This window comes from Drosophila pseudoobscura, chromosome X (assembly GCF_009870125.1).
Source record: "Drosophila pseudoobscura strain MV-25-SWS-2005 chromosome X, UCI_Dpse_MV25, whole genome shotgun sequence".
Lineage (NCBI taxonomy): Eukaryota > Metazoa > Arthropoda > Insecta > Diptera > Drosophilidae > Drosophila > Drosophila pseudoobscura.
Window position 1 is genome coordinate 3,450,290 of NC_046683.1, and position 24,342 is coordinate 3,474,631.

Sequence of the window (24,342 nt, forward strand, 5' to 3'; positions counted from 1 at the left end):
CGAGGTAGACACGCTGTGGGACAACCTTACCTGGGAGTACAATGCCAAGTACAGGCGCACGTCTTCAAAAAGTATACTATTGTAGGGGAATGACAATTTTAAATTTGACTTTACCGAGCTAAATTGTTCAAAGCACTAAGTCGTTCCACACTCGACGGATAAAGGATAAAAGTTTGTTATATACCAATCAGATTTTTACCAAATTTTGGTGAGCTTTATAAAAACGGATTAAACAATTTGTTACACTTGATAGTTTGGATAAATAAATATAATAAATTATGCTAAGGCTGCCGCATCGAATGCTCCAAGCATATATGCGGGTATCTGGTAGTTGGAGTAGACGCTGGAGAACTTGATGACCCAACCGACACCGTCGTAATTTACAGTCTTATGGAAGCGGACGACCAGCTGGCTGCTCTGGCTCTTGTAGACACGCGGGGCGTCATCGCCGCAGAACCGTCGCATCTCTCGCTCCTCGCCAGTGACCACGTCCGTCTCCAGAAGCTGCAGAAAGTCTGTGTGGCAGGTGCTTCTCGAGCCCAGATTGAAGGCTGGACAAGGGAAAGGATAATCAGTTTTGGGACAACACCAAGGAAAGGCTTGACTTACTCTCGAAGAACAGGAGCACGCGGTTGTTGCTGGGCACGCGGACCGTCCAGCGGCAATCGGAGTTGTTGCGTACATTGTCCGGATAGAAGGGATTGGTGAAGATGCCCTCGGTGTTGTAGAGCTGGCCGCCGCACCCGGGGCCCGCCTCCACGGGGCTGGCCAGGAAGGTCAGGTCCAGCGTGCTCAGATAGGAGCCGGTCTTAATGTGCAGCCGCAGCTCGTTCGTCTGACTAAAGAGGCTCTTGCCCGCATCCACGTAGGAGCAGATGCGCTGCAGCGACTGGTTGTTCCTGTCGAAAACCTGCATGTTCTCCTGATCGCAATCAAATGACCCGAACACCAGCTCCGCCTGGTACAGGCTGAGCGTGTAATTGGCAGGCGCCCGGATGTAAACATCGCAGTCCGAGGTTTCCGACAACCGCACTCGTCCCTGAAGGCCACTATAGTGGCGCTGACAGTCCGAGTCCAGGGACACCCGAATCCGGAAGCCGGGCCTAGTCACCGCACCGTTCGTGCGGAACTTCACGTATACTTCGCGGGCATTCGCGTAGTACGTGTCCGGCTTTCCGGAGCCGCAATACACATGCTCCGTGGCATAATTGAGCATGTTCAGACCGGACGTGTGGCCGTTGAAAATAAGCTCACTGCCAAAGCCCCGCTCCACCATCAGGGCATCCTAAAAATCACAGAGAGAGAGAGAGAGAAAAATTTAAATTATTTGATTTGAGGATCCATATGCATATGCATATGCATATACAGAAGCAAGATTCGTTGTGATTGCATGTATGTGAGTGATGAATTTGATGTGTGAATGAAACCCGAACCAGAGGCTTGTCGTGCTTATCCTAATCATGATGAAATTATACATGGTGGCTCAAGCAACGGGCTGTTCTGTTCGGGTCTTATTTTGATCTTCCCTCCCGCACAAAACATGGCGTCAAAGCGCTGAGCGTAAAATAAAACCCGAATCTTGAAGACGGAACAAATTACCTCATTGTTGTAGATTTTCAGATAGTCAGCCGTACAGTTACCACTGTCATCGGGCCCTTCCAAATCGAAGCTGACGAACTGAAGATTGAGGGCGGCATCCCCGGTGATCTTCCAGAAGCAGGCCACACCGTTGTCGTAATTGCCTTCGGCCTCCGTGGAGGGAGAGCCTAGGGTGACCTGCTTGAGGCCAGTGGATTCCAGCTTAATCTCCGGACTGCCGCAAAGCCTCGGAATACTGCTAACGGTTAGCTCGAAGCCGGAGTCATTGATGTCCGAGTCCGTAAAGAAGCGCAGGAAGAGTGTGTGCCGGGAGGTGGTCAGAGTTGGCGGCTGATTATAGCCGCAGAACCTGCCAATGAGCTCCGAAAAGGGTCCGGCCCCGTCGCGCAGCTCAACAAAGTCCTTATGACAGTCTTCGGACTGCTCCACATGGAAGCTGCGGAACTCGATGCTCAGCTGCTGATCGGCCGGTGCACTGAACACGATGTTGCAGTCCAGGTTGGGGTCGTAGCCCTCCTGGCTGTAGAACTTGCTGAACACGTACTTGGCGGAGTTGTTAATTTGGATGTGCTCATCGCAGTTGCGCAGCACGCGCACCAGGGCCCGGAATCCTCGCGAGGGATCCCGCTCATCGGAGAAGCTGTGGATCAGAGCGCGATCGCTACCGATGCTGATGGTGGGCAGATCCTCGGTGATACGCCCACAGAAGCGTCCGGCCCGCAACCTCTCGTTCGGCACCGCCCCGGCAAAGACCTCCACCCCGTCGTAGGCGCAGTTCGAGTGCCCCTCAAAGTCGAGGAGCTCAAACTTGATGGTAAACTTGTGGCCTTCTGGCGCTGTTAGATTCCAGTAGCAGTCGCTGCTGGGCGGCAGCAAGTTGTCCGTGTGCTGCCGCGGCGACGCCACCACGCCCGTCTCGCTGACCACGCCACCGCACAGCCGGGTGCTGTATACGAGCCGGAAGCCGCGCCCGTTGTAGCTGCTGTCCGTGCGAAGGGTCAGATCGATGGACTGCTTGGCCCGGTACTCGTGGTTGTGCTTCACCCCGCAGATGGTGGCCTGCTGCACGTGGTCGTTGCCATCCCTCGTGACCACCGTGACGTTGTCGAAGGGACAGACATTTATGGGCGCCTGCTCCAAGTCGAACTGCAGGAAGCTGACCAGTACGCCGGATGCATGCGGATCCTGTGGCACGAATGTCCAGCTGCACATGAGGTTCTTATCATAGCCCGGGTAGCCGGGGCTGGTCAGCTCCTGCTCGTCGCCAGTGGCGTAGAGAGTACCGCCGCAGTTCCGCTCAAACTTTGCCACAAATCCGTCGCCCACCACATCGGCATCGGAGCGGAATATGAGACGCATGAAGGGGGCTGTGGTGTTGATCTGTTGCGGCGGGGCCCGGCCACAAATCCTCTGCAGGTCGGTCCAGTTGCCGCCCGACTCGTTGCGCTGTTGGACCAGGAGATAGTCCTTGGTGCAGCCACTACTGTCCTCGATGTAGAAGCGGGAGAGGAACGATAGTCCAATGTGGTAGCCCGGCTCCGATTCCACCTCCCACACGCACTCTACGTTGTTCTTGTACTGCTCGCTGAAGTCAATGTGGCGATACGGATAGCTGAGCTTGCCCCCGCACCCCGAACCGTACTTTATGGACACATTGAAGGTGGAGTTGGCCTCGTACCGGTCGGCATGGTACTCCAGAAAGAGACCGCGCTCCACCACCAGATTGACGGCCGAGGCCTGGTCGCAGTAGGTGCCCAGAGTGGGTGAGTTCTGGTCGGGACCGTTGTACACCTTGAGAAACTGCTGATGGCAGCCGCCCTCACCTACAGATCCACCTCCATTCGGCAGGTTCACTGTGAGGGACACCTCCAGCTGGATATCCTGGGGAGATGGTCCGTCCTCTCCGTTCGCATCCATGTCGGGACCGATGGCCCAGGCACAGTCGATGGCTCCCGCCACACCGCTCATGCCAGTCGGCTGGCGGATGGTCAGATTGTCACCCGGCTCCAGCGGCCAAATGCCGCCGCAGGACTGCATTCTATAGCCAAGAACCAGATGCCTGAGCTCGTTGCGGATGCTGGCCGAAACGGTCAGCTGAATGGGGAAGGGCACTCGCACGGTGGGCGGAGTGTCTCCGGGGCCAATGCTATCGAATCCGCATAGGAAGTGTGAGAGGAGCGGCTCAGACTGCTCCAGGCGCGAGAGCTTGAGGGGCGAGAGGAGGGCGCAGATGTGCTGGTTCCTCATAATCACGGAGCTACTATTGTACTGCAGCACCTGGATGAGGATCGTGCTGTTGGGCGGCGGACTCAGGTTGTAGCTGCAGTGCACCATGCTGGTCAGATTGGACCGCTCAAAATTCAGGGATCCTCCGGGCCCGCCCTCGATGAGGTTCAGGCGTCGGCACTCACTTATTCCGTGGGCGCTGAAGCGTAGCTTGAAGCCGCGATGTCGGCTAAAAGGCAGCAGGAAGGCATCGATACCCATCGTGTTGTCCGAGGAGATTATCTCGGATGGTGGGTCGCTGGTGTACCGTCCGAGGATGGACTGTATTTTGTGGTCATTGGCGAAGGTGAGGCGGCCCCGGAAGGCGGGCGACCCTCGAGTCGTTGTCTCTCCGCCGGTATTGAAGTCGAGAATCTCGACGCGGACACGTCGTCCCTTGGGCACCTCCAGACGCCACACACAGTGCATCGGATGGGTCACGCCGTCCGGATAGCCTGGTGTCTGAAGCACTCCCTGCATGGCCTCGATTTTTTCACCGCATCGGGATCCGAGCGCCTTATAGCGGAAGCGGAATCCCTGGTTCTCCTGCAGGTTTCCATCAACCAGCTTCAGCCGCACCACAACCTTGTTGGTCTCCACCAAGAGTCGCCTGTCGTTCGTGCCGCACAGAAGCAGGGTATCGATAACACGTTCCTCCCCCTCCAGGCCGAATGCCTCGATCTCCTCCAGCCGCAAATGTGTGTGCTGGGAGCAGTTGGCCCCCTCCGGCTCTGGCAAATGCAGCCTATCGCTCTCGAGGTTGATGGTGTTGCCCTTGTCCACTTCGATGGTGTACACGCACTCCTCCAGGGCCATGCCCTGGTCAGAGTGCAGTTGCAACTGGTCCGGAGTCGGCGAACTGATCTCCCCCTCCGGACTGTAGTAGGTGCCGCCGCAGCGGGCGATGCTGAGGCGGGCCTGGAAGCCGTGCAGCGGTTCAGGCACCTCTGTGTAGTAGCGTATCCGGAGCTGGCTGCCCGACGAGTATATCGTGTTCGGCTTGCGATTGCCGCAGAAGCGTCCCAGCTCGGGCCTCAGCTCCGTGCTGCCGTCGTTCACCTGGATGAACTCGCGGTCGCATTCGGTGACATCTTTAGATGCGCCCGTCGCCGCAGTCAGATCGAAATTGCCGAAGAACTGCACGGCGATTCTGTGCTGCGGCGGGGCAGTGATCACCCACACGCACTCCGAGTGCGGATTGGGGAGGTTGGGGTAGTTGGGCGAGGTGATGACCTGCTGCTCGCCTGCGGCAGGACCCAGTACGATTCTGCCAGAGCAGGCGTGGCCCAGCTCCTCAAAGCGGAAGGTGACCCGGAAGCGAGGATATCCCTGGTAGCGGAACTTGATGTACGCCCGGTTGGAGGTCGTCTCCAGGACATCCGTAATGCCACTGTCGCAGTACTTGCCCCTGCCCAGGAAGGGGGAGTCCGCGGCATAGCCGTTCCGCACCATCAAAAAGGTGCCGCACTGCTGCTGACCTCCGCCGAAGGGAGACGGAACTCCGGACCCGCCATTCGGGTTGTCCAGCTGGAAGTCCGGAAAGTCGATACGGATGCGACGTCCCTGACGAACGCGCAACTTCCACACGCACTCTTGGGGCCTGAGGGGGCTGGAAAGCACAGTCTCCGTGATGTTAACCAGGCCCCTGGGAGAGGAAAGCTCTGAGCCGCATTCGGTGCGCACCACACCGTTGAAGCCCGTCTGATTAACGCTCGCATCCGTGATGAACTCTACCTTGAGGTAGGGAGATCCGTGGAAGATGCGCGGAGAGGTGTTGTTCGGTTCGGCGCAGAGCTTTGCCTGCTCCGTCCAGGTCTGCATGTCAGCACTCTGCGAGATCTTCAGATAGTCGGCTATGCACTCTCCATTGCCAAAGACCTCAAGATCGAGCTTGGCCAGCTGGAACACGGCGTGCATGGCAGGATTGACCGGCACCAGGCTCCATGCGCACTGCAGTCCATTCTCATAGCCGCCGGGGTAGCCGGGCGAATTCAAAGTGAACATTGTCTGGTTTAGGCGGAGCAACTGCTGGCCGCAGTGGCGCGTCTGCTCCTCGGCCGTGCGGTTCGACCGCAGCGACTCCTTGGACAGGCGCTGCCAGTCCAGCTTGAAGGGACCCCGACTGGCCGTGAAGTAAACCACATTGGTGCTGGATATAATGGGTGCGTCGCTCACTGTTTCGAGCTGTGCCCCGATGTCCGAGTAGCCGTCGTAGAAGCGCAGATGCGGATGGTCCAAGTCCCTGAGATGGTCTACTGTGATCATGACCACATAGTTCTTGTCCACGATTATGCGCCAGCTGTACGGATCGGCGGACTGGAATTTGCTTGGATATTGAGGTGATTGCACTATTCCCTCGGTGCCGTTTAGTTCGTTGTGTCGCTCTAGAAATAGCGCATGAATTTAAGAGAAATTATACAAAAGTTCAAAACCAATAAAAACAGCAACCGAAACTTAGTTAGTATATGTATGTATATGTGTCTGTTTTTCTCTATTCTCACAACAATACCAGCCGGGTTTTATCTTGCTCCCCTCTGCCAGAGCGCATACACTGCACGAGGAAGAGTACGTGCGTGAGAGAGAGATAGATATTGATCCGATCTGATCCAGATTCGGCCATCTGCTAGATATGATCACGCTTTATGATTCAGTGCAGAGACGGAAGGGGGCGTGGCACAATTGTGAATTAACCTTGATTCAGTGTGATTTCACAGAAGTCTGGATACATGTTTTGGTCGCTCTAACTCTTATAGTCTCTGATATCTATGCGCTCATCGGACGGACAGACCGACATGGCTGATCAAGAAACGCTTCCTTCCGTGTGTTACACACACATCAATTTTCAGCAAAAATTTAAAGTACCCCAATACTCTTCAAGTACCGGATATGAACAGACATACCATAGTTGTAGGAGGCCATGAAACCCTCGCCCACGTTGTCGTCGTCGCTCTTGAACTTGATCCAGATTGAACCTCGGGAGTGAATGACTCCGGGCACCTGATTGCCACAATATACCCCGATGAGGGGGCCGCGCTCGTTCTCCTCGCGCACCTCCATATAGTCCCTGTTGCAGCCGTCCGATTGCTCCAAGTCCATCGACTCGATGGTCAGACTCAGGGAGTTCCCCTGGCTGGCCGCCAGCACCCATATGCACTCGATGTTGGGAGGATAGCTGCCGGGGTAGTACGGGGTGGTGAAGCGGCCGGATATGGCCGTGTAGAGGCTGCCGCAGGCCGTGTCCATGGTCATGAAGTGGCCCTCGAACTCCTCCACCAGAAGCAGGGGTAGGCTGATGGTGAGCGACTGGCCATTCGATATAAGCGCCGGCGGATGGGAGCGACAGAACCGGAGACGCGGCGTCCCCGTAGCCTCAGGCCCATCGTAGATCTTTGCGCCCACGGGCATGCAGTCGCTCTCTTGGGGATACATGGTGTCAGCCTCCGATCGCAGCTTGATGCTAGTCGCCGTGAAGATGATGTGTTTGCTGGGATCAGATGCCTGCAGCACCCAGAGGCAGGTTTCATTGCGGGCCGCCTGCCGCTCCAAGCTGAGGTATTCGAAGTCGGTGTCATCGATGGTGATTTGTTGGCCACACGACTCATGGAAGTGCAGGCGGAATCCCTTCCGCGCGATGGAGTCGTCACTGACGAACCGCACTATGGCTGTATTCGAGCCGGAAATCTGCTGCTGGACGCCGTCGCTACGGTCGCTACAGATCTTGAAAATTCTCCGGCCCTCGGTATCGTCGTCCCCGCTGTTGGTGTCGAAGGCCTCGAGGTAGTCCCAGGAGCATTCGTATCCGCTTTCAATCTCCAAGTCCTGCACATCAAAAACTATACGATGGTGCGGTGACACCTCCACCAACCATTCGCAATGGCTACTCTCCGGATACGGCATTGGATAGTTGGGCGATTGGATGACCCCGTTCCGGCCGGTCAGCTTTCCACCGCATTCTGTTAAGGCGTTACGTTAGACACGGGGATTTCTCGAATCACTGGAATACTCACCCGCTCTGACTGTGCGGTAGGTGGCCTCGAAGCCGCGCCCATTGTGCGAGCCATCGGCGATAAAGCGTACGTGCATCCGGTGGCCGGCGCTGGTGAGGACCAGCGTAGATGTCACCCCGCAATGGCGCTCGTGTACATACGCCTCGTGCGGATGATTGGACACCTGCAAGAATTGTAATCAGATAACAGTGATGAGAGATCATATGAAAACGGCAATTGCAACATTTCACCCACCGTCAGAGCATCCTTGGTGCAGTTGACGCTCTCTTCGAGGTCCAGGTTGGACACAGTCAGCTCGATGGTATCGCCCAACTGGGCGTTGATCAGCCAATAGCACTCCATGTTGTTCGGATACATGCCCGGATGGTTGGGCGACTGGAAGGAGCCGCTCTCGCCACGCAGCTCCTGCTGACAGCCATCGATGCGGTACTCCAGCTGGAAGTTCACGTTGCTGGCATTGTGCACGACGGTTACAACGTCGCCGCTGACATTGTGGACACCCGGTCCCAGCAGGGGCAGCAGGGAGCCACCATCGATGAGGTAGACCCCGCCCGATAGAGCTGTGGGCAGGCGCTCCTCGTGCCGCTCCATGTGGGAGACCTCGAGGCGGATGCGGTTTCCGCTCGGCACTCGGATCGTCCAGCTGCAATCGATGGGGATCTGATCCCAGAAGGGCTCCATGAAGTTCAGGCTCTCGATGGTGCCGTAGTTGCCCGTGATGTTGCGGCGACAGTTAGTCGTGTAGGAGATGCGGAAGCCCCGCCCCGCATTATTGATATCCGAGTGGAAGGTGACTGTCGCCTCGTTGTCATCGAGGCTCACCGCGCGATGGCTCTCGTCCGGCTGCTCACAGAGCTTCAGCATGGGCTCGAAGCCCGGATGCCGAGAGCCGGTGGAGATCTTCACGTTGTCGTACACGCACGCCTCCGTGCTCTCCAGGTCCATGTCCTCGATCAGCAGCTGCACCCCCGACCCGGGATGGACTCTCACCTGCCACTCGCAGAACGCATTGTGCGGATAATTGCTGGGGTACCGTGGAGAGGTAATCACTCCCTCATTGGAGCTGAGGCGACCGCCGCAGCCGCTGGCGAAGACGCGCCACCGCAAACGAAATCCGTGCCCACTGACCGCAGCGTCTGTGTGGAAGAACAGGCGCAGCTCGTTGCTGAAGCTGGGGACGCGCGTAGGCATCTGTGTGCCGCAGAATCGTCCGATAAGGGGCGAGGACAGATAGCCTCCGTTGCGCACCTCGAGGTAGTCCCGACTGCAGTTTGCAGAGACCTCCAGGTCGAATATCTCTAGCTGCACCTCGACCAGGTGGCCCATGGGCACGGTCAGCTGCCAGTCGCAGTCGAGCCCGGCCGAGTAGTTCATCGGATAGCCGGGGGAGATGAGCTCCCCGCTGGAGGCGTGTATGTGTCCGCCACAATTGTCGATGTCCACGAAGCTGAAGGTCAGCTCGAAGCCATCGTATCCACTGCTGTAGTCCGACACGAACTTGATGGTCAGAAGGCGGGCCTGAGTCACGAAGTCCTTCGGCAGAGCCATGGAGCAGTACCGGACCAGCGGCTTTGCATCCTCCTTGTACGCATCCATGCTGTCGAAAATGTCCACACGATCGTACGAACAGTCGCTGCTGCTCTCCAACTGAAAGCTGATCCAGTGCAGCCGGATGACCTTCCTCGGCGGTGCCTGGATCACCCAGAAGCAGGTGAGATCGTTCGCATATTGGCCGCCCTCATCCACGGGCAGACGTATGCGGCCCTCTTTGGTGTACACACCGCCGCAGTGTTCGCTTGAAGCAGCCACCGTCTGATATTCGAACTTGAAGCCACGTCCCCGACTGTTTCCGTCCGTCTGGAGCTGTAGGATCAAGTGGTTTGTCCGGCTCAGAAACTCCTCGTCCGGCAGACGCTTGCCACAGTAGGGTCCCAGTATCTGCCTGTTTATGCCAGCGTTGATCTAAAAAAGATATACAAATGTGAAATTCACAATAAGGGGATGATGAATACCCCTTGTAGGACTCTTTTGAATGCTAAAAGAAGGACACCCCCTTGATTGCACTCACCCTTAAGCTAGTGCCTAGACAGGCATCATCCTGGTCATCCTCATCGCTCGTCTCTGCACCATCCTCCAGCTGGAAGTCCTGCCGATTAATGATGATGAACTTGTTGGGTGCCGTTGTGATGGTGTAGGTGCAGAGTGTGTCGCTGGTGGTCAGATTGGGGTAGCCGGGCGAGAGAACAGTGCCCGAGTCGCTGTCGAACGTGTAGGAGCAGAGGATCCTGTAGTGCAGCTCGAAGCGTCCACGCGTGGCGTACGCCTTGATGCGAACCCGATTAAAGAGAGACCTGAAGCTGGGCGGAGTTCCGGGCGTCTCACCGCAGTGCTTGGCCTGCAGAAGGCTGGTGCCATCGACGGCCACATCGTATAATTCCAGACAGTCCTGGCGATCCATTTCGAAGGTGACGAACTCAATGCCCACCGACTCGCCCATGGCCAGGCGGATCTCATACTCGCAGGACATGGGCACGTCACTGTTCAGACTACTGGTGCTGATAGAGCCCTCCTTGCTGGTGTAGACTCCGCCACAGCCGGGCACCCGCTCCTCTACTGAGTAATGCAGCTGGAAGCCCGTGTCGCTGCCGTCGTCGTCCGAGTGGAACTGGATGATGGCCTCGTGGGTGGGCAGCAGTAGGGGAGCGGGCTGCCCGCTGCTGCAGAACTTGGCCAGCTCCCGATTCGAAAGGGAGTCCTTGATCTGTTAAGAGTTCAGTAAGTCGTTCAGTGTATGCTTATCTTCATATAGTATGTACTTCATATGTCCACCCAATCCCCCTGTCGCTCACCTCCACATAGTCAAAGTTACAGTTCGTGTGCTGCTCCAGCTGCAGGCTGAAGAACGTGAGCTTGATGCGCTTGCTGGTGGGGGCCACCAGGAGCCAGCGGCAGTCCCGGTTCTTAGGGTAGTTGCCCGGCGAACCGGGCGATGCCAAGGTGCCGTGGGTATCGAATTCAAGGCGGCCACCGCACTGGGGCTCCATCGACACCCAGGAGAGATCGAAGCCCTCGCGCGAGGTGCTGTTATCCGATCGGAACCAGAGGTACAGCTGGTTGCCCGATGAGACGATGTTGCCGCCGTGCGGCAAATGGTTGCCGCAGTACCGACCGATGATCTGCGCCGCCGCCGATCGTCCGTCGTTGACCTGCAGCCAGTCGAAGCGGCACTCGGTCGAGTCCTCCAGGTCAAAGCTGCTGAACGTCACGTTCAGCACCAGCGAATCGTTTGTACGGATCACCCACGCACACTGGGCATTGTGCTCGTACCCGGTTCCCTCTGGCGGATACCTCAGCCGACCGCTCTCCGCGCTCAGCATCGCATTGCAGCTGCTGAACCGCGTGGAGCACAGTCGATCCCGGTAGCCCGGCAGACACTGGCACACGAATCCGTCGCCACTCGACATTGTGGGGTTGCAGCGTCCCCCGTTCTTGCAGGGATGCGCGTCACAGGGATTTGGCAGTGGCTCGCACAAAGGGGGTCGGAAGCCCCTGTTGCACAAGCACGCGAAGGTCGAGGTTCCAGCATCCAAACAGATGCCATTATTCTACACAGTGCGGGAGGAAATATTGAATAATCATTTGGTAATATTTATTTTGGAATGTATGTACTAGATTTGTGTTTACTGATGGAAAGCAGTACGGCTTAACGGATAGACAGAAAATTATTAAAAGAGGGATTGAGAGAGGTCTTCCTTGGAGGAGAATGGAAAGTGTTTTCGTTACATATGTGCATATATAGTACATATACTTGAAGGAAGCAGTTCAACAACAACAGAAAAACACTAGTTTTAGTTTCCCGCGTCATGCTCACGCATGTATGTGGTTCTCGAGCATTCTCTTTCGCAGCATTCGCTTGTGCGTCTCGAGTGGAAGCAATGGGAGCAAGGACCGAGGTGCCCATCGCTGGTCTAATAATAAGGCAGAAAAAAAGGATCCGGAAAGGGGGTGTACTCACCAGACAGGGATTAGATTTGCAGTTGTTGGCCGTGCCATTGACACAGCCATTGGAGCCATAGCCAGTGCCGACCATTCCGGCCGGACAGCTGCAGACGACAGTGCCGGAGATCTCGAAGCAGTTGGCCGCCGGATGGCAGAGCCTGCCCCGCGGCGAGCAGCTGCTGATGGTGGCCAGCTCCGAGTTGCCGGGACTGCTGCTGCTCGGACTGTTCCGCTCGCAGATTCGCCCATCGCCCGTCCAGCCCACGGGACATTGTCCGCAGTGGTGGGAGCCGTAGGTGTTGAGGCAGTCGACTCGCGGACTAAGGCTGCAACCGCCGTTGTTGGCCTCGCACTCGTTCAGGTCGCGGCAACTGATGCCGTTTCCCGTGAGCCCAGGAGCACAGGGTGCGCAGGTGAAGCTCCCCGGCAGATTGATGCACTTCGTGGAGCAGGGCGTGTGGGCAGCCGCATCGCTGCACTCATCCACATCCTCGCCGCAGACAGGCGTCAGGCCGTTACTCTTCCAGCCCGCCTCGCAGAGGCAACGGTAGCCGGCCTCATCGGAGCTTGGGACACAGGACCCATGGCCACAGAGCTCCCAGGCACTGGCCTGCGAGCAGTCGCCCTTGCGCTGGGTACAGTGCATTCCATGCCACCCTGGCAGGCACAGACAGCTGTACGATCCAAACTGATTCACACACTGGGCTCCGTTCTGGCAGGCCAGATCGGTGCCCTCGTACAGGGCGCATTCGTTCACATCGATCTCGCACTTGGCACCCTAAATCGTCGAAAAAGAGAGATGATACATATGCAAATCACCGTTCAGAGACGCCCCTTAATACGCCCCACATTGGAGTCGACGGGTGCTTCAGAACAGAGCAGAACAACCCACCTCGAAGGCCGGCCGGCACTGGCAGCGATAGCCATTGAAGGTGCTGTAGCAACTGCCGCCGTTCTCGCAGGGTCCGCTCTGGCAGTTATTGAGCTCCAGCTGCGTCTCCAGCCGATTCACCTTGTTCTCCATGGCCCTCAATCTGACCTGATAGCGTCTCAGCAGAACCCGTGATCCGCGTGTCCTGCAGTTATATAGAGAACATTCAGAATTGGAGCAGAATACCGCAAAAAATTATGACCTTGATAGGTATAAAACTCTCCCTCGAAAAGGAAAGAGCAAGCCGTATTAAAAAATACATTTTCCTTTTACAATTATTTAGATTGGAGGATAGACTGTATCTTTAGAACAATTTAACTACATTTTTGAGTTATAATTTGGATAATTTTGGTGCCTTTAGTTTTAGTTTTTTATCTTAAAATGGTATATGCCCAAGGGAAAAGTTGAAAAATCTTCATCCACACCAGAAATGCGATGGATCTCACCTGTTCAATTGCTGTTGCAGCATGCTCTTGAGTCCATTCGAACCAAAGGCCCGCCTCTGGAAGTCCGCTAGCTGATCTGCCAGCTCTCGGATATCAACGAAATCCTCGGTCGAGCTCCATTCATCTTTGGCGCTACCGGGCCGCTTTTTTGATCCCACGCTGGCCAGCAGCAGCTCAAGGACATCGTACTCCTCGTTGATGGTCAGCCGAGAGTTGCCTGAGAGACGGAAGGTGATGTTCCGATTAGCACCGGACTCGAAGATCAGATTGCCATCTTTGCTGATGATTTTCGGCCTGAAATCGGTGGGAAGGGAGTCGAGATCAAGGCCACACGATAGATGTTTTTTTCACAGTTTGGGGCGTCACTTACGAGTTGACAAAAGCCTCCGCCACTGGCCAAACATCCGCAAATAGGATAAGGCAAGGCCACAGCAGGAGTCTGCCTCTTGCAGATCCCATCAGAGAACACTTTCTCAATCACTCACTCGATCACTTGGACAAAAAAATATGCAGACACAATCCCCAGGAAACACTCGGAAGAAATTCAAAACAAGGGTATTCCGCACCGTTCGGCTACCGATGTCCGACTGTGCCTATCTCCCAGAACGCCGCTACTCAGATCAACTAAGTGTGGTGCAAGGGGCGGTACCCAAGAGTACGCCCATCAATCTGCCATCGCACGTGCACACCCCAAGCCAGTTTCCCTTAAATAAATGTCGACCATCGCTTAATATCGTACACACATTCAGATACACATTTATATATATTTTTTGAGCATATTTCTCAACCGATTTGGTGGACGTGGAATACAGAACGCGACCGATACTGATCCCAATCGGATTGCTCTCGGCGCCGGCTTAGGTTTCTAATAATATCCATTATAATTGCACATAAATAACATCATTTAGCCTACGGTTAGTTTTACTTTAAAATGTAAAAACTATGGAGTTCTGCTTGCCTTGCCTTGCCTTGCCCCTGGCTCCTTCGAAAGGGACGCGAGGGACTATGTGATAATTCAATGGGATACATTTGGTTGTTTTGTGTCCAGTTTACTTTTGCAATTACATAGTACACGTTGTTATTTTTGGTCATTTATAGCATAGACTCTGTTTCGGGTAAAGTAGGAAGTGATTCGTTTAAGTTCAGGCTATGCGCTGTGCCAGGTGCCGGTCTAAAGTCTATATAAGTTTTCTGTATTAGTTACAAATGCACAAGAAACTATTATTATTACTGTAGCTTCAGCCATATTATGGATAGGAACTAGAGAACGAACGTAAGACTGTGTTGACAACAGATTTCCCATAATGGTGGTAGGTTCTGATAGCCTGTTCTTCCGGATAGGATGGTTATCTTTGAAGCCATTGAAGCTCTTATTAGACATTACAGAATAAAGAATTTTCTGCTATGGCAATGTTACAATTTCAATGGATGTTTAAATTTTCTTAGCACAGTGCCGGATTCTTTAGTAATTCATATTTCATATATTTCTCACACTCGCAATGCCTTGTTTTCCAATAAGGTCTCCAACTGGTGAGTGGAATACGAATATATAGAGGCAAAAAATAGCCAATTTCAATAAAAATCAAGCAACAAGTGTGGTTGTTCGATTCAGTTGGGTTGGTCCTTTCGGGAGTTGGTTGGATTTATGATCAGTACAGTACAGATCTTACAGATTTTTCAATGGTTAAATTTTCATAAATTCTAGTTTATAGTGTGCTTGATGTTTGTTCCATTTTGTTGGGGGAGTAGTCCCCCTAGGGCTGGGCTGTGTGGGGGATCCCAAATGAGGCATTTGGCTCCGAAGTTACAAAAGTCTGGTCTGTGTCATTGGGTTGTGCCTCACCTACATGGTATATAGTCTTATACTTATGGCTTGCCGTGCAATATTTTATGTATACTTGTAAACGAGTTCTTTGCAATGGAAAACATTCAATGGGCACTGGCCAAATCGAATACAATCGTTTGCCGATCCATTACGTTGGACGTTAGCCTGCCTCTACATAGACATTTATATATATATATATATATGTAAATATATATATAGGTTTTTGTTTATATTTAAGTGTATATATAACGCCTAGATGTAACGTAAGGGTTTTTGTTTGTGTGTATATAAAAAAAATCACAAAGATGAAATGACTTGCGTTAAGAGTCAGAGTATGTATAAAAAATAACAAGGCCAGCCGCTTAACAGATCCAGATCTCTTTGCCGCTGTGAGCATTGTTACAAACATAAAAGATATAAGAAAAAATAATTAAGGTAATAATCGTACAAATTATAGGTGCCATGACACGCGCTACACGGTAAATAAATATTAAAAATATACACTCGACACTTTCTGCTTATGTTGGTTGGGCTTTTCTCTAACATACTTCAAACTCCTTGCGTATTTCCTATGCTGTATTTTGCTCTCAACTTTTTGCTTCTTGCTTCTAGCTTCTTGCTTAGACTTTGACATAACTTAAAGGTCCAGCTTTAGTTGGGGTTGCTTGCGACGGTCGTCTTTGATCTTCTTATATGCTCCGATTTGTGGTAGAGAAACTTGTAGTTCGACTGCTTTTCCGTGTACTCCACAAAGGAATCTGCGAGAGAGACGATTCACTTAATGGCAGATACTATTTTCAAATGTCTGCAAATGGGACATACCGAAGGAGACGTAGCCGATGTTGGCGGTGTCCAGCGCATAGTAGAGCACCTGGGCCTTCTGCTCGTTCAGCTTGCCACCAGCATGCCGCATCAGACGCACGAAGCTGTCCCTACTGATTTTCTCACTCGACTCGCTATAAAGCTGCGGTAGAGAAGAAGTTGGCTATGATGAGGGAAGCGCACTTCGAAAAAATCGACTTTATACATTACATTGATCAGTGCCCGTAGAAATGTCGACAGGTCGGCGTTTTTCAATTTACTGAAGAGCGAGCACAGGAGAAAACTTTTCAGCGAGACTGTGCCACGACGACGCTGAACGAAACGAGAGAGTCAACGTCAATTAGAGCGAGACGGATCGTCGAAGATACATACATGATCCAGAAGAGCAAACAATTTGTGCAAACTCGGGTTCTTCAGATCCACCTGAAGCAGCTCCGCAAAGGTGATGATGTCCAGCTTGTCCGTGTTGGACAAGCTCAAGTATTTCGCGCACAACTCCGCATCCCGTGTACTCTCCAGCAGTCCCAGTTGATCGATGGTCCGCTCGATCTCCACAATGTCGCCGGGGAAGGGAATCTTCATGTCACGGGCCCGACTCATTATGATCACATCCTCGAATGAATAGTCCGACGTGGGCACACCCAGAGCCCTGTCAAGTCCAATCAAAGCATTAATCAACAAAACTATGCTTAGGTACAGCTTAAAACTAAGAAGCGATCGATAGTTCAATAGAGCTTTCAGCGGAATTAAGCTCGGGGAAATACTAACTATAACGATTCCCGGGAAAAATATTCATATTGAGTAACTTGAGTAATGCCTAAGCTGTACTGTTCTTTAGGTCTTTATCTTGCATCTGAGCAGCTCTCGCGCCCTAGTTGTCTTGATTTCTTGCGGCCATTGGCTAGTCTTCAACTGGCATTTTCTCTGATCCTTGAATCCTTAAATGTAGCTGCGGGGTACACCCTCCACTTACTTGGCCATCACCTCGCGCACATTATTGGCGTAGAGATTGGCATCGGCCATCTCGGCTTCGTTTGGCTGGTAGACGGGCAGGTATTCGACCTCGCAGCGATTGTAGAACTGAGTCATCGTCAGCCAAAGGAGACGTAGGCTAAAGTGCGGAGGGGGGATAGGAAGCAACACATCAGATAAGTGAAACATAGAGAACCAGATCTTTGTAAACATACACTCCGGGTCCATCCCAGGTCCAGGTGAAGGTGTCATATTTATTCGGATACTTGAGCAGCACTGGCTGCACCGGCACGCCCGGATAGAAGGCGCCCGGCTTGAACTTGATCAGAGCCGTGCGATTCGTGCAAGTGCCCTCGGCAAAGATGACGACCTGCGGCCAATCGTCTGTGGAGCGGGCCCGGTCCACAATGTCCCGTATCGTGTTTTGCCTGGAATTGGGATCCTCGCGCTGCACATAGATCGGCTGGGCGTAGTTTATGATGCGCCCCAGCAGCGGTATGTCTGCCGTCTCGCGCTTGGCCACTATCGAGGGCGGCCCGGTGGCCACCACCAGAATGGAGTCCACGTAGGAGGAGTGCGGTGCCACCACCAGAATGGGTGCCTGCTTTGGTGTCGCCGGTGTCCCCTTCATGCTCACGTGGTGAAAAGATCCCGAGGTGTACAGCATGCGCATGGCCTTGGCCGTCATGTATTGCATTTGCCTGCGGACAGAAAAATAAAGAGGATTAGCTCGGCCGCAGGATACCCGGATATCACTTACTTGCGCCAGCCGGAGAGCGGCTTAGCCTTGAGATCATCCAGCGTCATTCCATAGAGCCCAATGCAGGCGAACATCCACGCAGAGAGAAGGGAGAGCACGCATCCGACCACACGAATGGGCAGCAACAGAACCGTCAGAACATAGATCTGCAAGGCAAAAGCAATATTATTGAATTGATTGCCTCTTGAGCATCGTTAGATCAACGAACATGGTTGTATCTGCAAAAAGTTTATATATCATACCTAAATGTAGCATACCTATGCATTAAACTTTCTGGCGGCGCGCTGTGATGCAACAAGAAAACATCAGCAAGTATTGATTTTTCCCGCTGCATCCGATTCGGCAAGGACAAAGCCATCGAAGCAGGAAGCAGGCGAAATAGTAGAGCAGAAAGAACAGACGATTGAGTCCAACAAGATAACGAAAATGTGCGTGTGCGCATGTCGCAACTGCAATCTCAATCACAAGGGGCAGGAGATCCACGTAATCAAAAGCGGCAATTGGAACGGAGACAAGCGCTCCGGTACGTAATTGACACTTACAGAGTAAGCGGCAGACAATGAACAAATCGAGCACGAAGCAAATATTTAATTTTCCCCTCATCCGAAAGTGCTGATTGGTGCTATGGACACAGAATGTCCACATTGTTATGCGCTTAAATTCAAACATGAGCAACTTCCAGAAATTGATACACCAACAGAACCATTGAACGGGATTGAACCAGATTCGAACCTGTTCCGCAAGTCCAGTCGCACGTAGAATATATGCTTCCAAATGGCATCGTTCGGAGCAACATTAATAGTGCGGCAAATGATGTGCCGGGTTTACTGGGTCACCTGGTATCTGTACATATATTTCTTTACAATTACAGATCTATTGTTCAATGATTGTCCCTGTTCTTAGAGCGTGTCAATGTATTCCTACTGGTATCTCTGGATACAAGTATTCGCGTGGTCTCTTCTTAACCTTAGCTATATTACCCCTTTGATCGCACACATAATTATTCTTGTGGTAGGGGGCCGGAGACCATAAATCCATGCCCCTACAAAGATTTCAATGTTTACATCTGTCGATAGCTGTCGATAATGGGTACTAATCGCCGCTTATCAGTCAAGTGCTGGCTACTGGGCCACGTACTGGACTTTGGCTTCGATTAGTGGTCAAAAAACGTTCAAATAAAAGCGAAACAAATTTTTGATTGCCCCTCTCCCAGCCCCCGGAGAGCAGAGCACCCCCGTACAACGGTGCTTTTCATGCTAGACAGTGGACTTTTTTACTTGGCGAATGTTTTTTAGTTTATTTTAGAACAAATTCCATCGGGCAGCAACAAATGCGTGCATACTCGTAGGTGAGGAGGCTTTTGCCGGCAAGCAGCTTTTGTTGGTAGAAGCAGAAGAAAAGACAACACGTAGGAGAATGCTTTAATCGATAATCCGACCATGGGATACCTTATCCGCCACTCAGACTTAATGGTCTGTGTGTTCTTCTCGGGAAGAACTCTGAGAGATACTTATGGAGAGATAGAGATGGCATTTTCCCAAATTCTTGAGAGACGATGGATAGACCAAGAGAGATCTGGAGCCCCGCTCGCACCATCTGTCATAAGAAACCACGCCATAGAAGAGCTTTTTGGTCCCTCTGGCAACATCTTGACATTAGATTTGATTGGCATTTGATCACAGGCAAGGGAAAGTACATATGTACCCTTCGTATTGAGATCCACCTAATCTCCCCATATCAAATATAAAGCGAAAGAAGAGCGCGAAGAGCAACAGAAGAAGACAACCGTTGAGTAGTCAATGCCAAAGCCGGCGCAGAGTACCTTGAACTTTTCAAGTCTATAAACCGGTTTTTATTCGTTTATTTTTTGCAGTCAACGGAATCGCTCCCCCCTCGACACGCGACACTCGACCTGACTCTGTGCAGCTGTGCAGCTGGGGTCGGGGGGTTTTTTGTTTTGTCGTTTTTAATGTTATTAGTGGGTCAATGGCTCGTTACGTTTTGGGCACTTCCTCTTTCCTGATCTTCCGCTCTGCGCTTCACCGATTCTGCATCGGCGATCAGCTGTGTCTGCCGCTCTCTCTCCCTCTCCCTATCTGTTGTATTGAGCTTTTTACAATCATGCTATAGGGGTTCTTCGGAATTATTGCTCTTCGACAACCGACAGAAGTGCAAAAGAAAATGCAAAAAACAAACAACTGGTGCAGGAAAAAGATAGCCTATTCCTTTCTCTAATGCTGCACAATCTGTTCGGGTGTTTGTTTTCAGCCTAATCCAGCTTTCAGCATGCATTTCAGTTTCAATTTAATTTCCCTGAACTGCTTGGCTGCCTGGCTGCCTACTTGTCCGCCTGCCTGTGTCTTATCAAACCAATCGGTGTGTCTGTTTTTTCAGCATGGCTCTATTTCAATTGAGACTTTGAGCCTTGACTCAGTCGAAAGACCCATTTGGGTGCGTCATTGAGATCAGCTATGACATGATTGGTACACCCCACAGCTACATAGGCATATACACACATGTATATACAGCTGTACATATGTATAAGTAGGTGATTATTTATGCATACCATGGCAAATGCCCGATCTAATCGATTGCCAGTGCATTACGAGTGTGGTCTTACGGGAGCTCTAGTATTTAGTAATTTTAAAAATAGTCGAACCGTACAAAATGAATCAGAATGCATACCGCTGTACATACATACATATGTACATACTAATAGCGGGAGATATCGACCTATGACAACTAACGGGGATCCAGGGAAGTAAATAAACAACGGCACTGCTGTGGAAGGTCGAAAATAGTAGGGGTCTTCCGTGAACGATGGGAAAACATGAATATTCAAAGAGATTTCCTCTCTTTAGACAATATTGAAACAAGGTCAAGCTCTGCATCTACTGAAATTTGCAGGGGAACACTCTGGTTCTGGCGAAATTCTCAAATTAGATCATTTTCAGGGCTGTAAAACTCGCGCCATTTTACGGCGTTGGTGTTTGTTTTTGCTAAAACACTTTGTTGCTGGGAAGCAATTAGAACGTGTGGGAAACTGTAAGCGATTTGCGGATTGCGCCATCGGAGAGGGGAGAGTGTACCGTTGTTTGGAACCCACCGCCGGAAGAGCAGCCAGAACAAAGCGGCACAAGACACCAGCTGGGCGTGAGGAGTGAGCAAAAGCGAGCGAGCGTGGGACTCGAAGGGGGAATGGTAAGAGCACAGCACATGCCAAAAGAACCGGCAACAACGTACGCCACAACAACAGCAACAGCAACAAGAACCGCAAGTGGAACAAGAAAATCATACGATTCTCGCTGCCCGCCTGCGAAGCGCTGACGTAGGCAGCGGCAGCGGCAGATAAAAAAAAAAAGAGCTCATTGCAAAGGAGAAGAAGAACAACAAGTTGAACAATGAATGTAACGGCAATGCATGTCAAGTGCAATGCAAAAGCCAATGACAGAGAGCATAGAGAATACCAAAAAGAGTGCAAGAGAAAGTAGCAGCGCACTTGCGGAAGCAGCAACAACAGTTGTGCCTACTCCATCATTAGCTCAGCGGCGGGCGCCCATGTGCTGAGTGCTTGCTCGCTTCGATTTGCATGAATGGATGGCAGAGAGAGGAAATGGCGAAAGGCGAACAGCGAATAGCAAACAGCGTTTCGGTCTGAAAAATGGGAATGGGAATAGAAATGGGAATCGAAGCCCGCGACTCACCTTGGCCACCTCAATGTGACTGTCGATTTCGAGGCGATGCACGAAGGGATTGATGTAGTTGTAGCCCTTGGATGCCCAGGCATCCTCCTCGGAGTCCCGTTTGGACAGACTGTTGCTGGTGAGCATGGGACTGTTGGTATCGGTCATCACATCATCATCGACATCCTCAGCGGGAACCGCATCACCGCCGGTGCTCGTCGTTTGCGACGATCGTCGGCATCGCTTAACTGTCGACGTTGTCATTGCACTCTTTACACTCCCACTTTTTCCCACTCTCTTCGTCACTTGGTATGCCTTACGCACTCTGACACTAAACCACTAAACACTCTAAAAAATTTGAGTCGGACTTCGTCTTCGATTGTACGGACTACCCGTATACTGAGTTTTCACTGAATATTTCGACCGTTTTAAGCTACACTTTTTGCTCCGCAGCAGCACATTCGTGTGTTCGTATGTGTGTGTGTGAGGGGTTGTTGTTAGCAACTTTATTTAGCAAGAGCAACAAAACAGCACACGGCACAATGTGTTGTCAAACCGAAAAAAAACAATAGTCTATAATAAACTCTACACGGTTACTACGCATTTTCTACATAACGGAAGGAAAAGCAGGGTGTGGACAACAGCCAACACGGCCCAGAAAATGCAATGCATGCAAGGTGGAATGCACCCCATTTGCACAATATACCTTGTCAATTTGCCTTCAAGGTATGTTGTCCTCACACGCGAGGTGATGTTCGTACGCAAATTGCAATTTGCTTTGGCGGTTTCTGCCTGTTGTCCATACCCCTTGTTATAGCCCATTCACAATTGCGACTCATTTTTTCGTCTGACCGTCAGAAATATACAAAAATATACCGTCTCGTTTTCAAATGATACCATAAATATACTGATGAAAAACGAACTTAGTCCACTTTACGGGCTCTGTTTTTTTGGATTGTGTCTGAAATTAGGTTTAAGCGAGAAGAAATCTCAAAAAAAGAAAATCCCAAGAAACGGCTATCGATACTATCGACCGAGTATGGGAAAGTGGCAACACTGGCACCAGCTGACTAATAATAATAATAATAAACCGAATAAACAAAAGCGGGGACATGAGCATAAACTGGATAAAAATTACGGAACGGTAAATAGAAACCAAACTGAGTTGTTCCCCGTCCCTTCAGAGTGCCTTTATCCACCCAATCAGGGCCCGAGAGGGTATAAAAATCATCAATGCCCTGCCGTACGACACCTTTAACACGGTGCTGTGGTACACCCATCGGCAGATGAGCCCCAGCGCAACGGCTGCAGCCCCGACGAGCACCGTGGGCACCAGCGTCACCACCACGGAGCGGGCCGACAGCATCGCCGAGGACACACCCACCAGCAGCAATGAGCCGGAGTACACGCTGGAGGAGCTGGAGCGGCTGGTGGGCGTGCCGCGTGCCGACTTTTTGCTGCTAATCAAAACATTCTCGTACATCCTGCGTCGCATCTCCACGTTCATCATTAAGCCGAGTCTGCTGCAGCGCGAGCTGCGCGAGAAGCTCCAGCTGGAGGACGAGGCCAAGATCGATGCCATTCTGCGGCTGTGGGTGCGCGAGGCGACTCCGATCATGGAGAATCTGGCCAGTCCGCGCTACGAGTCAAATGTGGTCGAGGACGTGGCCTGGAAGCTGCACGTAGAGGTCTCCTCGCATTGCCAGCAACGCGACAAGACGCCAATAGGCGTGCTGCAGTTGCGAACAGCAGCTGGAGAGGACATTAGTTCAGAGATGACACACCCGGAGCTATTGCAGCTCTACAATCAGTTTGAACAGATTCAAGCCGAGCTGGATGCCACGCTGGCCATGACGGAAACAGCTCCAGCCTCTGGTGCAGCCAGTAGCAGTGGCAGTGTCCAGTAGGAGATCATTCCCCTTGCCATTTTATCTGTTATGACCAGGGAAACTGCCTCACCTCAATGGTATCTTCCTACTTATAAATATGCTTTATATTCCACAATATGTATTCAAATTGTGAGAGATACCCTGTTAAACCTATCTTTAAATAGTTCTTAGAACAAAATCTACAATAAATTAACCCAAACGCCAAACATTTGCACCCCCTCTGAAGCGAAAGCGAAAGCGGATACGGAAATGGAATATTGAAACACAATGTTACACATTTTACAGTACACTTTAATGGTTGTTGCCGCATGCGTTCTTTGCTTTTCTGTTTGTTCATTTTTCGAGTTTTCGCGATTTTCGTCTGTTCATATAATTCTACTGATAAACATTACAAATTATTACAATGATATATATTTTATATATGTCTATATTGTATGTATGTATGTATATGTATATGCATATGTATGTATTTCATGTACGACTATATATATATACGCATACAAGTCGGCTTTATGTTAGTAGGGGTAGGGTGTGTGTGGGGGGGTAGTACTATATATTCGGATATTCATGCATTATACAGACTTTTCTTTCATAGTTGTTTCATCTTTGTATGCATGGGGGGGGGGGGGGGGGGGGTGGGTTCCTCCTTTCGTTGTCTCTTCTGTATCGCTTTCTTTGCACTAATCTAGAAGCAAAACTATTATTGATTTCTATTGCACCTTTCTATTGTGTCTCTCTTCTGTCTCACAGTTTTTTCGGTTAAACATTTTAACTAACTTCTTATGTGTTCTTTTGTTCTTACATTTATTTGGACAAATAAATAAAGTACAAAAATGTATGCAAATTATTTGGACTACAATTTCTATTAGTTAATGTATTTATTTTTTTTTTTTGTTTTTTCCTTTTTCTATTGGTATAACAGTCGGGGGTGTATCTGTTCTGTATGGGTTCTGTTCGTTTAGGCTTTGGCACCGGCTGTCTGGCAACAGCCCTCTCTCTATATGAGTGGGTACTAATATTTTCCCCCTCGCTCTCTCTCTCTCTCTCTCTATAGTCTACAGTTTTTCGTGGGATTCTTCTGTTGGTAAATGATTATCGCCTTCAAAAATGCGTTGGTCATTCGTTATTCGTTATTTGTTATTTG

The 24,342-nt window shown here is 51.3% G+C and overlaps 3 protein-coding genes across 3 annotated transcripts; 1 reads left to right on the forward strand and 2 right to left on the reverse strand.

The window, feature by feature from the left end:
• Positions 1-187: 187 nt before the first annotated feature.
• Positions 188-13,855, reverse strand: Cubn (Cubilin). The gene is made up of 12 exons (XM_002133716.3): positions 13,618-13,855; positions 13,248-13,541; positions 12,763-12,946; positions 11,887-12,648; positions 10,721-11,476; positions 9,940-10,632; positions 8,106-9,833; positions 7,872-8,034; positions 6,765-7,817; positions 1,600-6,248; positions 610-1,285; positions 188-551 (listed from the first exon to the last, which is right to left on the reverse strand). The coding sequence occupies exons 1-12, from the start codon at positions 13,704-13,706 to the stop codon at positions 277-279; spliced, it is 11,322 nt and encodes a 3,773-aa protein (XP_002133752.3). The 5' UTR covers positions 13,707-13,855; the 3' UTR covers positions 188-276.
• Positions 13,856-13,991: 136 nt separating this feature from the next.
• LPCAT (lysophosphatidylcholine acyltransferase) lies at positions 13,992-21,905 on the reverse strand. The gene is made up of 8 exons (XM_002133715.3): positions 21,331-21,905; positions 17,627-17,772; positions 17,082-17,567; positions 16,868-17,005; positions 16,267-16,543; positions 16,105-16,206; positions 15,895-16,036; positions 13,992-15,830 (listed from the first exon to the last, which is right to left on the reverse strand). Exons 1-8 carry the CDS (start codon positions 21,571-21,573, stop codon positions 15,724-15,726), a joined length of 1,641 nt encoding a protein of 546 aa, XP_002133751.2. The 5' UTR covers positions 21,574-21,905; the 3' UTR covers positions 13,992-15,723.
• A 282-nt stretch (positions 21,906-22,187) lies between these two features.
• On the forward strand, positions 22,188-23,406 carry Vlet (COMM domain containing 10 protein valette). Its single transcript, XM_001355614.4, has 2 exons — positions 22,188-22,453; positions 22,517-23,406. The coding sequence occupies exons 1-2, from the start codon at positions 22,422-22,424 to the stop codon at positions 23,214-23,216; spliced, it is 732 nt and encodes a 243-aa protein (XP_001355650.2). The 5' UTR covers positions 22,188-22,421; the 3' UTR covers positions 23,217-23,406.
• The last annotated feature ends 936 nt before the right edge of the window (positions 23,407-24,342 follow it).